At 38.4% G+C, this 17,125-nt stretch overlaps 1 protein-coding gene across 2 annotated transcripts in view; it reads right to left on the reverse strand.

The window, feature by feature from the left end:
- Positions 1-17,125, reverse strand: part of USP40 (ubiquitin specific peptidase 40) — a 75,358-nt gene that overhangs the window by 31,141 nt on the left and 27,092 nt on the right. For both annotated transcript variants that reach the window (XM_081095374.1, XM_081095373.1), the window contains 7 exons: positions 14,115-14,196; positions 12,484-12,655; positions 8,995-9,079; positions 7,814-7,884; positions 6,813-7,129; positions 4,311-4,434; positions 2,731-2,788 (listed from right to left, as the gene is read on the reverse strand). In XM_081095374.1, coding sequence (XP_080951500.1) covers positions 2,731-2,788; positions 4,311-4,434; positions 6,813-7,129; positions 7,814-7,884; positions 8,995-9,079; positions 12,484-12,655; positions 14,115-14,196 — 909 coding nt within the window. The remainder of the gene's footprint in view (positions 1-2,730; positions 2,789-4,310; positions 4,435-6,812; positions 7,130-7,813; positions 7,885-8,994; positions 9,080-12,483; positions 12,656-14,114; positions 14,197-17,125) is intronic.

Below are 17,125 nucleotides of genomic sequence, written 5' to 3' on the forward strand. Positions count from 1 at the left end.
ACCTTGTACTGCAGTAGCACAGGACTGTAAGAATGCCTTGCAAGCTGAAACGGTGCAAAGCAATCTAAACAGTGAGAAAAATTACAATTTTCTTGCCCTTTAGAAGATACTGTCTTATTTCTTTGAATAAAACATGTCAACAGTGTAAACAGGGCTTGCTTTCTTCAGCTCCTCATATGACATGCTACACAGTGAGCATCTTTTCATTTCACAGCGAACTGTCATACTCAGATTTCTAAGTTTGGATCAGCTTCCAATATTTTACATTTTGTGCTTTCACTCATAAAATATGCCCAAGAGCCCCTTTAATGTGAACTGTTTTTTTTTTTTGCTAGCATCACTTCTCCTGGGACAGCTTCATTCTATCTGTCACAACCACGGTCCTCACTTCTATGGATAAGTGCCCATTCATAAGTTCCTCCACCTGCGTGGCTAGTCTCTTGAATGACTGCACGTCAACACCTCCATGTCAGCTACTACTTCTATCACTCCACGTGCTTTGTTTCTTTGCAGCACTTTTCTCTTGGTTAGCAAGTTTGATGACCTGTCCTTATAAAATGTCACATGGGTTTACCACTGGGAGAAAAGGAGGCAATGAACTATACACACTCTACTGTCTGTGTGGTGAAATTAATGATCAGACATGCAGTGATGTACGTTTGTTATTTCTGTAGTGATCTGTGGACTGAAGCTGGGAGCCACGTTTGCGCTTTACGCAATTACGCAGTTAAATCCAGTGGTAGCTGGAATTTGAACTGTGTTTCTAGGTCACTGTTACATAATAAACTGTGATAACTGAAACTTGTGCACATAGGAACTTTGCAGAGACTGTCTCTTTAAAATGTTAGGTGATTTTTTTATGCCCATTAAATGGATTAGGGCAGGTGTGCCCTATTTTTGAGGATGCAAATTCCTGTTTTGTGGGAAGGAGTACACCAGGTTTGGTCCAATCAGAATTCTTACAAAGTTGGACATGAAGTGGGGAGGTTGGGAGGATGGAGCCTTCTGAGAGGGAAAGCATGGCATGGGTCTTAGAAGTCCTAATTTTATTAGATGTTGGCAGAATCTCCTTTCTGAGATTCTTGAGTTCTGTATCCTATACTATAGTCATATGAAACTAGCATATAATTCTAATACAATATTTTTTATTGTTAATCCTCACCCAAGGATAATTTTCAATTTATTCTCCCCCGTCCAACCCAAAAAACCACCTTCTAGGATTTTGAGTGAGATTGCATAGGATCTACAAATTAATTTTGAGAGAATTAGCCTCAGCAATATTGTCTTCTGACCCAAGAACATGGGACATCTCTCCATTTATTCAGGTTGTTTTTATTTTTCACAGCAATGTTCTCTAGTTTTCAGTGTACAGGTCTTGCACACATTTTGTTAAATTTATCCCCAAGTATTTTATGATATCTTATTCTAAGTGTTTTCTTAATTTCATCTTCCATTTGTTTTTTGTTACTAGTAGGTAAGCATACAATGGACTTTTGTATATGATTTGAATTCCTAATAAACTCACTTATTATTTCTAGTAGCTTTTTAATAGAATTCTTAGGATATACAAATGGACCATAGCACATCAACAGTGCTCACCATCACTGCATAAGGAAAATACAATAGAACACACCATGATCTACCAATTCATATTCACTAGAATGGCTATAATAAAAAATACAGTGCAACTAGTGCCCTGACATATTACTGGTTCAGCCACTTTGGAAAATAGTATGGCAGCTTCTTATAAAGCTAAACATAAATTTGCCATTTGACCCAGCAATTCTAATCCTGCATAAAACAGGATGTCCACACAAAGACAGTGTTTATAGCAGCGGTCGCCAACCAGTGATCCTCGGACCACTGGTGGTCCATGAGGTCCAAAAGGTTGGCAACTGCTGGTTTATATCACACTATTCATAAAAGCCAAAAAGTGAGTGAATCAATCAACTGGTAAATGAATAAACAAAATGTAACATATCATAGAATGGGATACTAGGAAAAGGAACAAATTACTGATACACAGTAAATCATGGATGAATCAAAAAATGGAGTGCTAAGTAAAAGAAGCCAGACATAAAAAAACAACTTATTATATGGTTCCATTTACATGAAATGTCCAGAAAAGCAAATCTAGACAGATAGAAAGTTAGGTGAGTGGTCATCAGGGGCTCAGAATGTGAAAAGGAATGAGGGATTGTTTTGGAGTGATGGAAATGTTCTAAAACTCAATTACAGTAAAACTATATACCTCAACTAATAATCACTTAATTAGGCTTCCAACAGGTATTTGATATATAAACTGTGGTATATAAACTGTACCTCAATAAAAGACTATTAAAGAAAACCCAATGCTAGGTGAATAGTGAATTTATAGAATGCTATACTCAGTATCTTAATTTATGTAAGTGTAAAAACACAATATACACATACACATATATAAGGGAACATAATATATACAATACGAGTCCACAGACTAGACACACACCCAAATCAGATATAGTGGTTGCAACTGGGGAGGGAGAGAGAGTAGGTCTGAGGAGGACACAGAGGGCTTTGTAATGTTTCAAACAAAAACAAACACATGCCAAAATGTTAACATCTGTCCATTTTGGGTGGTACGTGCATGAGTTTTCCCTAAATTATTTTGTGTACTCTCCCATAATTTTTTCAATTAAAAATCAAAACTAAAATTAAACCCCAAAGCCAAAAGCAAACATAAACGATTACCTAGTTCCTTCATTAATTTTAATTCCTTTATGGCTTTAATTCGAATATCAAACACCACCTAAAATAGAGAAATAAACTAATGACTGTGTATAAGTTGAAAACAGTGGGAGGAGAAGAAAATGGAGATTGTCAGTGAGTGCATGTACAGATTGAATTATTAATTACCTGATATTTGGTAGTTTTTGCCTACTTAAAAAAAATTATTTTCATCCCTGAAATTCCTTTTCTCTCTTCTACAAAGTCAAAATAAAAAACTTAGATTTTAATGGTCAAGTTTTTACCAAACTGATGTTAACTGGAACAGAACTCCTATAGAGAATCAGAGAAACAATTCTAGCTAGAAAAAACAAAAACTGACAAACCAGTAACCTTTTTGATGAGCGGAAACAAAAGAAATTTCAGGTCATCACCTTCCTTTATGTTAAGAATGATATATTCAGTGCCAATAAGCATAAATTATATAAAAACATATAATACTAACCCAAGGGCACTATTTAAAATGTTTAAATTACTTTATTTTAGAACTGTTTTCATTTTAGTTTAGGCTAACTGCCTCTAGGGCAGCGGTCGCCAACCGTTTGGACCTCACAGACCACCAGTGGTCCACGGACCACCGGTTGGCAACTGCTGTTCTAGGGCATAAAATTGTGAAAATTTAGGTGTAAAACTGATGTCAGAGATCCACTCTACCCTCACACATTGTGCTAAGAATGTTCAGGGATTTCACCAAAGTCTTCCACTTAGGGTCAGGGTGGTAGGTCTTAAACTTTCCCCTTTACTATACCAACAAATATTAATGCACCTTAAGAAATCATAATACTCACAGAAAAGAAATCATTCTAATGGTTCTTTTAATGCTATAGAAAAAAAGCAATGAACTGAGACTACATAAATAAAAAAAGATGTTTTCTGAAATAATGTTTAAGGAAACTAGTATCACAGTCTTCAAATGAAAGACTGGAGGACACCCTTTTAAAGAGAGGATGGCTTTATATAGAGCGGTGGTCGCCAACCTTTCAGACCTGACGGACCACCAATGTCCACGGACCACCGGTTGTTGACCACTGCTCCAAAGGTTTCCTTAAACCAGCAGTCACCAACCTTTCAGACCTCACAGACCACTGGTTGGCGACCGCTGATATAGAGCACAGAGTATAATGTAGAGCAATTTCAGTTAAACTTAAAAAACAACACAACACAAAACATATATACCTGTTTTAAAAATTACCAAAATGACCCTTGAAAACAGCATTTCACATTTTGATAAAGATAAATATACGTTCATATTTTGATACAGCATTACATATTTGACAACAAAGCCAGAGGATTCCATTCCAGTTACATAGCTAACTCCCACTTTCTAATTCTAGGCTTTGGAGGGGGAAAAAAGGCACATATTTTCTTGAGATATGCCAAGGACTAATAATAAGTAAACAAGCAATAATCAAATATTAAAAATAAAATATTGATTTCTTAGGATTTATAAGTCTGAAACTTTTCTGAAAGAGTAAGGTATTGCTTTCTAAATAAAATTGTTAACTAAAACACTGTCAACTAAACTTTAATTATAATCTACTCACTGCGTTAACAGTTGCTGATATTTTAACTTGCTCCTCTTCAGATTCTAATTGACATAAATTATTAACTTGGACCCAGTCAACCTCATTCACAGTAGTGATCCATTTCCCTTGTTTGGTCAACAAACTGTAGGTAAAAGATGTTTTAAAAAAAAGTGTCTTTACAAAGCACTTTTATGGATTAGGAAGAATCAGAAAATCAATAGTGTTTCTCTGGCACCACTTCTAAAATCTGCCTTAATGTGACTCACTGAAGGTGACCAACTTCTACTGAGCTGGCTTTATGAAAGTTGACTATCTTTTTAGGACAGTGTCAGGCAGTACTCTATAGAGTTTATACTCTAAGGAATCTGTATTAATGACTCAGATATTCTTTGACTTAGACAAATAATTTGTTGCTACACTTTTCAAAGAGAACTGTTGTAATTGAATAATCAGCTGTTGACTCTGCCTGCACACTTATAACAGTAGGAGGGCTTTAAGAGCAGCTTGCGCAAGGCCCACCCACAGGACTCCGATTTAATAACAGGACAGCCATGTACAGTTGTGCAGACCGACACTGCATCAAAGTGCCACAGCTAAGGGGTATCACTTATATCATACTCACTGAATACTTATATTTTTATTATAGAGTGCTATTTTATGATAGCAGATAGCAGTAGAGTGTCTTGTTCTAACAAGCCTTTCCTACAGGTAGTAGTAAAGGATCTTAAGAAAGAAGTGACTTCTTTCTCATTCACATGGAGGCACTGAATGGCTAGTGGAAGTCCTCTTTGGGAGTGCGTATCAGAGCCCTGAAATACAATCCTACTCTTTATTTCAGTTATTCCTATTTGGACCCCACGTGAAGTTAGCAATCCTAAATACAGCAAAGTTTTAAGCACAAAGATGTTCCCTGAAGAAACCCTTAAAATAGTGAAAAGCTGATGATGGCAATGATGATGATGCTAAAATATTCAGCACTCACTATGTGCACACTCTGTAAGCACTTAACTCTTTCAATACTTACACCTTTATGAAGTTGGTACTAATTATTATTTAACTTCTTTAAGTAGGCAGAGAGAAATGAAGTAACTTGCCCATGGTCACACTGTTAGGAGGTGATAAAGCTGGAAACAGATCCAGGCAGCTGGTTCCAGAGCCCTTGTCCTTACCCACTACCTGTACTGCCTCCCACAGGAGCAGCTGGGTATACTGTAACATCAACACTGATTCTTATGTAGAATGAGTTTTATGAAGAGTCTACAAACATGGGGAAAGCAAAATATTGCTATCTGCAAAATAACTGGCAGGTTCAAAAAGAAACATTTTCAAAACAAAAAACCAATGATCCTAGCTCAGACAAACAGGAAAGCTAACAATGACTGACATGCTTGGGAGGTGCAGTGACACTGTTTGTTGCCAGTCTCCAGTCTTCAGTTCTGTATTTCCCAAGTCCTAATAAGTGTATTATTTTTAAAAAAGAAATATATAATAAACTTTTTAATTAGATACATATGGTGGGGAAGTAAATGTCTGGGAAACACCCAAAAGAATAATAATGATAAATCTTACACAAAATTAGCATAATCACAAATGCTCCTCTGTGTCGCAGCCACTAAATAATACAGAGGCTCTGTAATCTAAGTATATTCACAGCACTGATGAAGCAGGGAACTGCCTAGGCTTGTAACTAAAGTCTCCTATATGTGGAATTTGGGGGGAGGGAGGTGTTACAGTATGTGACACAATGACTACAGAAACTGACACTCTACAGCAGTGGTTCTCAACCTTCCGGCCCTTTAAATACAGTTCCTCATGTTGGGACCCAACCATAACATTATTTTCGTTGCTACTTCATAACTGTAATGTTGCTACTGTTATGAATCGTCATGTAAGTATCTGATATGCAGGATGGTCTTAGGCGACCCCTGTGAAAGGGTCATTCGACCCCCAAAGGGGTCGCGACCCACAGGTTGAGAACCGCTCTCTACAGTGTCAAGACATGGATAACAAAAATGAAGAGAAGCAGTGTTTCTGGGTTCCAAATGCAACTTATGGAAACAAGGGCATAGTTCCCCATATAACTGCCCTATGTGGGCAGCTGGGAGGAGCTCAAGAGTCATAAAAAGGATGAAAAACTGAATTGCTGTACGAGATTTTTGTGACAAAATAGTCAGGTAAATTTAGCTATGATCTTAATATAATTCTCATAAAAAATTTCAGGAACTTTGTGAGACTATGTCTTCAATTTTATAAGGAGCGCTAATCAGAATTCCTCAGATAGGATTCTGCTTTATAGCCATCTAATCTTGACTGTATCTTGTTTACATCTATATTACGTAGTTATCACATTACAGTATCATTTTTCTCCAACTTGCCTAACCTAGAACATTCCTACTTACAAAACACAGAACATAATGTCTAGAAATAAAAAGAAACATTTAACTCTTAGTAAAATAAAGCTTTAGAGTTCTAAAAGATAGTGCTCTAATTTAAATAACTTAAAATATTTTTTCGAGTTACCTGTTATTATCATTACTGGAATCCTGAATCAGAATCGAGCTTCCATTTCTGAGGCCTTGTTCTCTGAATGTCTTCTTCAAGTCCTCCTTGGGAATGGCAGTCCAGCTCTCTCCACCTACAGATGCAGTATTGCTGGTGAAGATGACACCTCCTGGAATTGCTAAGGCTGTGAATACTGTGCCCACTTCTGCATTAGCTGGGAAGACCTGTGGAGATTCTACCAACTGCCGACACTCTTCACTGCCTGTTGCCGGATGAAGAACATTTAAAAGCAGAGGTTCACAGTCGCTACCAGTGGGAATCTGGATTCCGCCAACCTACAATAATGCCAAGACAACCATTAGTATAGTTTACATTTGCCAACATGAAGTCAACACAGTAACAAAAGACTCCTCTTGCAAAATAATTCTCATGTTTTTTCTTTTCAAGTGAAGTTCTCACAAATGTCTTTTAAGTATCAGAAAAATAACTTTAGATATTTCATTTGAAACTTTCTCTTAGCCGTCTTTTATTTTTTAGGAGAGAAATCTGGAGTGGGGACAAAGATGATGAGTCCTCGGTGGTGGTAGTGAAGCCTCGGGAATAAGTGCGAGGGAGACTTCACTGAGTGGCTGAGATGTTCCTCGCCCTTTTCCTGACTTAGAAATAGAAAGTTCACTCTCCTCTTACAAGTCACCTCTACTCCCTAATTCAATAGAGCTATAAGCCCCCTTCTGAGTTCCCACAGGGAATATGCACAGACACCCCCTCTCCCCAGCAGTTAGTGCAGTTACACCATAAAACCTGAATCTTTGTATTTAGCTTCTGACACCTAGCCTGGCAGAGAGGAGGTGCTCAATAAATATCTCTTTAACACATAACTACTACTAACTGTACCTAAAACTTATTAAATATTTCAGTAGTTTTCTAATACCTAATTGCCTTCACATATGCTGAATAAAATTTCATTACGACTTAAAAAATCCAAAACTATCATGAATATTTCTTCAATATTTTCTTACCTCCACTCCATTCCATACAAAGATGTCTTCCTCATCAGCAATTTCAATGTCACACAGTGTCAGATCGTCTCCTAGGACGAGGAGGTAGTCAGTGAGACCATTCATCTAAAGAAAGAGCTGAGACACTTAAATATGTTTTTTTGAAAAATCTTTCCCATTAAGAAAAATTAAGAAGGTAGTAACTATATTTATTATATCACTTTTATCTTTATTTCTCCCAACACACCCTTTAGTTTTTTTCCTTATGTAAGCATTTCCCCATGTTGCTGCATAAGTTTTGTGAGCATGACAGCAGGAAAAGAGTATAATATAAAGTCAACTGTACTTAACCCTGTGAACAGAAGTAAGAATTAGGCATCAAATGGTCCAGCTCCACTACTAATTAGCTGTTATGTCCTTGTGTACTTCAAGTCTCTACACTTCAATGTTCTCATGTATAAAATGGGGATAAAGGAATTTTGTAACAATCAAATGAGATAATTTATATAAAACACTTATCTTAGTATTTGGCAGAGTGAAGGCCAAAATAACTGTTACCACTGTGACTGCGATTATTACTGTTTTGTTGTTATTTAAAGAAAGTAAATACTTTCAAGCTCTCAAAGTACATTTGTTTGTTTTACTACAAAATGTGAAGCTAAGAGTTGGGTTAAAAAATCATGCTACATAGCCCTGGTCGGGTGATTCAGTTGATTGGAGCACTGTCCTGTACACCAAAGGTTACAGGTTCAATTAATTAACAAATTAATTTGGTACAGAGGCAGCCTTAAATTTCAGAAAATATAAAATGTTTCCATGTTAGCAAAATTTTACATGTTACATAAATTGGACACATTATAAACTGGATAAATTACATAGTTAACCTCGATGAGGGGGTGGGGGGATGAGAAGAGATAAACCAAAGAACTTACATATTTATATGCATAGCCCATTGACATGGGCATTAGGGTAGTGAAGAAGGGGGAGGGGGAGGGGCTTAGAGAAAGGGGGGAAAGGGGAGGAAATGGGAGATACTGTAATACTATCAACAATAAAAAAAATTTAAAAGTAAATTGAAAAAAAAAAAAAAAAAGAAAGTAGTAGGTAGCGGGGAAGACTGACCAGGAGTAGAAAATCATATATGAGCCCCACAAAAATATAAATATATAAAATGAACTGCTGTGTCTTAATATTTATCTTACCATCAAGTGTCTGATAGATGTGAAGTCCTGCTGGTACAAACTTTGCAACACTAAGGACCATGTCTCCTTCCCAAAATTCTAACAGCTACAGAATATTTGTAAAAGAAAAAGAGAACAAGAAAAATAACATATATCACATTTCCAGATTAAATAAGACAGGTAATGTGCCAATATACATATGTGGAAGATACAGAGAGCAAACAAATGAATACCCCCATCCCACCCAAAAGGGAAAGTAAGGAAAGAAGATATCACTCATTGTTACATCAGAGATGTTAATCTCCCCCATTAGTGATGGAAAAATCTTGGCTTACACAAAGGGCACAACAACCATCTAAACAATTCTATGTAACTTATGGGAAGACACTTTTATCAGAGGCAAACTGACCAACATGCCAGCCCAGGAATCTGTCCAAAAGAGCAAAATGATTTAATCAGTCCTGTTCAGAAAAAGCGGCACTGACTCTAACACCTGAAAGGAATGCTTCCCACTATAAATTTAAACCGTGTAACAGATTATCGGGGGTTTGTTTTATAAGTTTGTAGATCCAAGACTCTGGGGACTGTGGTAACCTCTACAAAATAACATCACCCATAAAGATTAGTTCTATTTAGTCTCTCTCCACAATACCACAAAACAGTTCTCTTGAGAAGAAATTTCATATTTATAAGCGATTAGTTAACTGTCAATCTCACAGCCTCTTGCCAGTGGCTGGCTTCTAAGATAACAGACCTGCACTTAAAGGTCCTTTTCATTTATCACCTAATGTCATCTTAGGGTCAGATCCCCAACTCCACTTCATCAACACTGCCAGGACTGGCTCCGAAATAAACTTTTAATGCAAAAGTTCAGAAATATTAGACAATTTTTGAAATCCTGATGCTGATCCAACATTTAAATATAATTCAAATCAACTAAAGTTAAAAAAAAACTGGCCTGCTTTTCTTTGTACAATAGGAAAGTCAAAAAAGGGCTAATAATTTTAGTAATTGATAGTTTTTCAGAAAATTCAATTATTTCCGGAAAAGAAAAAAAAAAGCTTACATTTTCTGTTTCTCTTTTCCTAGATCAGGAAGTACAGTGGGGAGAAGAAAAAGTAGAAAGACCAGGACAGGAATCCTAGTTCCACCACTAACTAGATGTCTGACCTCAGACAATCACAAATAAATCACAATCTCTTCATCTTAGGGTTAGCTTGTCCCAGGAGGTTAAAGAACCAAATGACATAATTAATATGAAAGCCCTGGGGGTAAAATAAAGAGCAGTCTTGTTATTGTCATTAAAATACAACTGGATAAATTATTTGGAAAAAATGATTACAACAATGTTTGACTATAAACCAGTAGGTATTTTCCTTCACTTAGCAATCCTATTAATAAACTAGAGGCCCAGTGCACAAAATTTGTGCACAGGTAGGGTCCCTAAGCCAGGCCAGTGATCAGGGCTGGCCAGGGCCTTCCTTCATTCCGCACCACCCCCTGATGATCACTGCACATCATAGCGGGCGGTCAACTCCCAAGGGGACAATTTGCATATTAGCCTTTTATTATATGGGATGCTATTCTGTACTGAAAGGTAGAAGTGAGCTGCTTTTATTTGTTCAGTAGTTCTTAGTTTTAGACAATATGCTTATTTTTATCTCTTCATTACATTTAAACACACTTTTTTAAAAAATATATATATATATATTTTATTGATTTTTTTACAGAGAGGAAGGGAGAGGGATAGAGAGTTAGAAACATCAATGAGAGAGAAACATCAATTAGCTGCCTCCTGCACATACCCCACTGGGGATGTGCCCGCAACCAAGGTACATGACCTTGACTGGAAATGAACCTGGGACCCTTGAGTCTGCAGGCCGATGCTCTATCCACTGAGTCAAACCGGTCAGGGCTAAACACACTTTTTACATTAATTTTTCAAAAAAGAGACAACTTGGTACTCTCACCCCAAAATAAAATATGCCAGTTTGATTCTGCCCCTGCAAAGCTCCTGCAGGACTATGCCTTGACTGGCAGAGAAGCCTCTCTCTAAAAGACTGACCAGTGAGGGGAGAACACCTGAGCCATCCCTCTATGGAACTGGCCGATTTTCCTAGACAGCTTTGAAAAATAGTCATATCCTATCTAATAAAAGAGAAACATGGTAATTGGCGTACGACCGCTACCCTTCCCATTGGCTAATCAGGGCAATATGCAAATTAACTGCCAGCCAAGATGGCGGCCGGCAGCCAGGCAGCTTGAAACTAACATGAGGCTTGCTTGCTTCAGTGACGGAGGACTCCAACATTCCCCGCCTGCCGCTGCAGGCCTCTAAGCTGCAAGCAACTATGTAACAAACACAGAAGCTAAACAAAACCCCAGAAACCTGCCGGGCTTCAGCCAGCAGGATCGCAACATTGTAAGCAAAGGCCAGAAACCTACTTTCAGCAGAGGCCTAAGAGCTGGAGCCAAGCCTCAAAGCTAAAGCTGGTCCAGAATAAAAAAAAAAAAAAAAGAAAAAAAAGGAGCAGTTGGGAGCTTCAGTCACCCCTAGCCTGAAAACAGCCCTCAGCTCCTTACCCAGACTGGCCAGGCACCCCAGTGGGGACCCCCACCCTGAAGGGTGAGTGACCAGCTGCAAACAGCCATCATCCCCTCACCCAGGCTGGTCAGGCACCCCAGTGGGGACCCCCACCCTGATCCAGGACACCCTTCAGGGCAAACCAGCTGGCCCCCACCCATGCACCAGGCCTCTATCCTATATAGTAAAAGGGTAATATGCCTCCCAGCACCGGGATCAGCGGAGCCGCAAGGCCTCCCGGTACTGGGATCAGCGTGACAGGGGGCAGCGCCCAAACCCCCTGACCGCCCTGTGGCTCTGTGTGTGACAGGGTGTGGCGCCCCAACCCCCTGATCGGCACCCCAACCCCCTGCCCTGAGTGTGAGAGTGGCGGCACCCAACCCCCTGATCGGCCCTGCTCTGTGCGTGACAGGGTGCTGCGCCCCAACCCCCTGATTGGCCCTGCTCTGTGCGTGACAGGGGGAAATGCCCCAACCACTTGATTGGCCCTGCTCTGTGCATGACAGCGGTGGCGCCACAACCTCCCCATCCACCCTGCCTTGAGTGTGACAGGGGATGGTGCCCCAACCCCCCAATCGGCCCTACCCTGAGCGTGGAATCACAACCTCCGGATCGCCCTGCTCTGTGTATGACAGTGGGCGGCGCCCCAACTCCCCAATCGGCCCTGCTCTGAGCCCAACCAGGGGCTGCACCTAGGGATTGGGCCTGCCCTCTGCCACCCGGGAGCAGGCCTAAGCCAGCAGGTCGTTATCTCCCGAGGGGTCCCAGACTGCGAGAGGGCACAGGCCGGGCTGAGGGACCCCCCTCCCCGCGAATGCACAAATTTTTGTGCACCAGGCCTCTAGTCTTAAATAGGATTTTTGAAAAGAAATCCAGCTTGAGATGGACCTTAATGTCTAAATTAAGAGGAAGTGCAGCTAAATTACCTGAAATATTGATTGTCGAAGATCTCCCAAAGTTTTTCTTTTATCAAAGGTTAAATCCCACACACTTTCTGTTTGAGAGACTACTGGGTGCAGGGCTCCATTGGAGAAATGATAATGAGGGCCCAGGTGGAGATGCACTTCAAAGATATTGTTTGTAGAATCATATTCTGTCCTTTAAAGAGGCATAAAAAGTATATAAATGCTATGTTTTTACAACAAACAGGTTCATTTCAAACCAAAAATATTTGATTTACAATATAAATAAGTTCTCCATTCCACCTAAGTTAATTATAATTAACATCATTTTTCCATGCTCCAAAATGACTCATTTCAGCTTCTCAATAGCAAAATTTCAGCTCTGCCACCATGCATTCCAAGGAAAATGTATTTTAACGTACATTGTACAATGTTACTCTGAATACTGACACTCAAACTCTTCCAATCCTGAGATTATAAACAAAATGCTAGAAACTTGCTCCTAATAACTGTAAGTGTCAGATTTACAAACTTTTAATTCATCCTGACTTCCACTAGCTCCATAGAGTTTCCCTTGGAATATCTGAGGTTGAACTAATAATCCTCCTGAGTCTACTCCCTCCAGGCCCAATGTCCTCAGCAGCAGCCTTGAAGCATGGTGCCCAACACTCTACTCCAGGCAGTTGGGCCAATGGAGAGTGGAGGAAACTTTTGCCACCATCCAGGTACTTCTGACAAAGTCTATTAATGTGGTCAAAGACAGCATCAGCTTTTTTGATGACCACATGACTAAAATCTCTTGGTGTTCTTTTGTTTGTTTGTTTAATACCATCTGCTAAGCCACACCACTCATGCAGGTTATTTTTCATCCTTAAGATATCTTACTCTTTTAAGTTTTTAAATTTTTAGTGTCTTGATTCTTGAGATTTCCTTTCATCTTGGCTTGCCATTCAATCTACCTGCTATTTTCTCCCCAGGTTCAAGGCAATGATAAAAATGTTGAACACACACACCCCTGCTACATAAGCAGCCACCTCGGTCCACGAAAAGACCATGGGACTTCCATTTCTCTAACCCAATACCCCACAGACTATGTCAGAGAGCAAATAAAGAACCAATTCTTCAGGGGCCAAGATTAGACATCCAAAGAAAATAATGCTGAGACCATTAAGTTATCACAAAACACCCCCTTAATAATCCATTACAAGTTTTTGACCAAGACTGACAGTAAGCCCCATAGTTTGTAGAATCTACATTTCCTTCCTTTGCCCACTTCTGTTCTTCTGCCAGTTCTCCACAACTACTTAAATATGAGGGGTGATTTTCACAGCAGGTTCTCTTTGTACCAAAGGAATAACCTGACAGGCTAGGATACAATTCATTTAGCTAACTATGTGCTCACAGATTTCTCTAGTCTTAGGCTTCAATTCTTACTTAGCAATGGCCATTTACATGTCATTATTTCGTTCACTCTCACACAATAAGGATAATTTCAAAGTCAAAGATAATCTCACTATACAGATTCAGCTGAAAACAAATATTGGCATTAACTAGATGACTTTTTTCTTTCTTAATTTTCATTATTAAATACTTAAGACCTAATTTAGATTAATTCTCCAGAAAAACCATTCAATCTCTAAAAGTAAGTTAGTTACCTTTTTGTTTGCAGTTCAATGTTGGCTGCATCCATTTCATTCAGCAAATGACATGGAACCCTGTATCTTGGATTAGCTCGAGCTGTGGACAAAATTTTTCATTAACTTGTGCTGACTAAATGAAAACTGGTTGCTGAAAATTAGCAAGGAAAACTAGAAAGCTTTATCTGTGTGAACAACCATTTTCTCTGAATCTCAGTTTTCCATCTGAAAAATTAAAACATTAGAACAAATGACAGGTACACAGTTCCTTAGGTCAAGTTAGAAGAATTCCACTTTTTCAACTCTCCTTAAATATACCTTTTAAAATGAACACCAACTATTTTCTTTTTGATAATAATTGTAATAATCTGTCACTGTAAAAATTCTGAAAATCATTTAAAAATTGATATTACCTATAATCTCATTCCCAAAAGATACCGCTAAAATATATGCTTTTGGTCTTTTTTTCTATACTACACAGTGTCTTGTACACACACACACACACACACACACACACACACACTTATTTAAAGCAATTAAATTTGTTACAAAATGGAATTATTTTCAACGAATTTGTAACTTGCTTTTTCATTGCATATACTGTTGAGTATTTTTCCAAAGCTTTAAATGACTGCAGAGTTGTCCATTCTTTAAATAGCATAATTAATCTAACCAATCTTTCTGTTAGACATTAAGGTGATTTCCATTAGTCATTATTACAAAACAATGGGGTTAACAAACATCTTTGAACATAAACAGTTATACACAGCTCTGATTATTTCAAGACAAATTTGTAGAAGTAGCATTAATTTAAGGGTTTTAAACACATACAACCAAATTGGCTATATTACTTTATATGCCTACTAGCTGCAGAGGAAATGCCAACCGTTGAGCATCAGAATCTTAGAAATATTTGACTTGGTAGGAAGAGTGTCGTTATATCAATGCTGTGTTGTTGTTATTTAAACCTCACCTGAGGATATTTTTTCCATTGATTTCTCTCTAGAAATCAATGGAGAGGGAATGGGGGAGAGAGAGAAACATCTATGAGAGACACATTGATTGGTTGCCTCCCCTACACACCCCTACCTTTGGTTCCCAGGCTGATGCTCTAACCATTGAGCAAAACCCAGCCAGGGCCGAAGCCGGTTTGGCTCAGTGGATGGAGCATTGGCCTGCGGACTGAGGGGTCCCGGGTTCGATTCCAGTCAAGGGCGTGTGCCTGGGTTGCGAGCACGTCCCCAGTGGGAGATGTGCAGGAGGCAGCTGATCGATGTTTCTCTCTCATTGATGTTTCTAACTCTCTCCCTTCCTCTCTGTAAAAAATCAATAAAGTATATTTTTTAAAAAAAACAGCCAGGACTCAATGCTGTTTGGATTCACATTTTTTATTATGAGTTAGGCTGATTTTTTAAAAATTTTCTTTCTTTTTACTAATTTCTTTTTTATTGTTTAAAGTATTACATATGTCTCCCTTTTCCCCCATTGACCCCTCCCCGGCCACTCCCACCCCCCAGGACAAGCCCCCACTGCCCCAGTGTCCATGTCCATTGGTTATGCTAACATGCATGCATAGAAGTCCTTTGGTTGATCTCTTATATCCCACCCGCTCTCCCCTGCCTTCCCTCCAAGGTCTGACAGTCCATTTGGTATTTCTGTCTCTGAATCTATTTTTGTTCATCAGTTCATTATATTCCACTAATGAGATCATGTGATACTTATCTTTCTCTGACTGGCTTATTTCGCTTAGCTTAATGCTCTCCAGGTTCATCCATGCTGTTGCAAATAATAAAAGTTCCTTCTTTTTACAGCAACATAGTATTCCACTGTATAGATGTACCACTATTTTTGAATCCACTCATCTGCTGATGGGCACTTAGGCTGTTTCCGAATCTTAGCTATTGTACATTGTGCTGCTATGAACACAGAGGTGCATATATCCTTTCTGATTGGTGTTTCTGATTTCTTGGATATATTCCCAGAAGTAGGATTACTGGGCCGACCGGGAATTCTTTTTTAATATTTTGAGGAAACTCCATACTGTTCTCCACAGTGGCTGCACCAGTCTGCATTCCCACCAGCAGTGCACGAGTGTTCCTTCTTCTCTGCATCCTCGCCAGCTCTTGCCCTTTGTTAATCTGTTGATGGTAGCCACTCTGACAGGTGTGAGATGGTACCTCATTGTCGTTTTTATTTGCATCCCTCAGATGATTAGTGACTTTGAGCATGTTTTTATATGTCTCTTGGCCTTCTGTATGTTCTCTTTCAGAAAGTGTCTAAGTCCTTTGCTCATTTTTTGATTGGATTGTTTATCTTCCTTTTGTTAAGTTGTATGAGTTCCCTATAAATTTTGGAGATTAAACCCTTATCGGAGATAACATTGGCAAATATGTTCTCCCATGCAGTGGGCTTTCTTGTTTTTGTAATTTTTTTATTTGCAGTTTATTGGTTGTTTCTACTTTTTTATTTTGCATATTGCTTATTTATAAATATACTTTTCCCAATTTACTACTAACGACAATGGAATATATATAAAAGCACTCTACAGATAGCAAAATATGTGACAAATGTATTTCCTCTATTTTCCATAGCTTAATATTGTTGGTTTATATCACTTTTCCTTAAATTTTTTCCTTTCTTTGCTTTTAAGCTTAAAAAGGTCTTTACCTTAAGATTAGAAATATTATTTCTATTTATACATCTTAAGTTACTTTTTGCATAAACATTAAAAGAACTATAATTTAATTCAAGTGATTACTATAATCATAGCTTTATGTTTTTACTGAGAGCAAATTTTCCTTCAATAGTCCATTTTTCAATTTTCATTAATTTATCTCTACGTAAATTTCAGAAGCACTTTGTCAAGTTCCATTCCTTCATTCCCCAGAAAAGTCCATCAAAATTTTGGCTGGACCTTTATTCAATTCCCAAGCTAATTAGAAAACTGTCATTTAGTACATATTTCAATTATGTACTAAACTTCATTTTAGTGAAAAAGACAACACTCCATCTGAAGATAGTCTTTTTCT

This window comes from Myotis nattereri, assembly GCF_964212035.1.
Source record: "Myotis nattereri genome assembly, chromosome: 7".
NCBI lineage: Eukaryota > Metazoa > Chordata > Mammalia > Chiroptera > Vespertilionidae > Myotis > Myotis nattereri.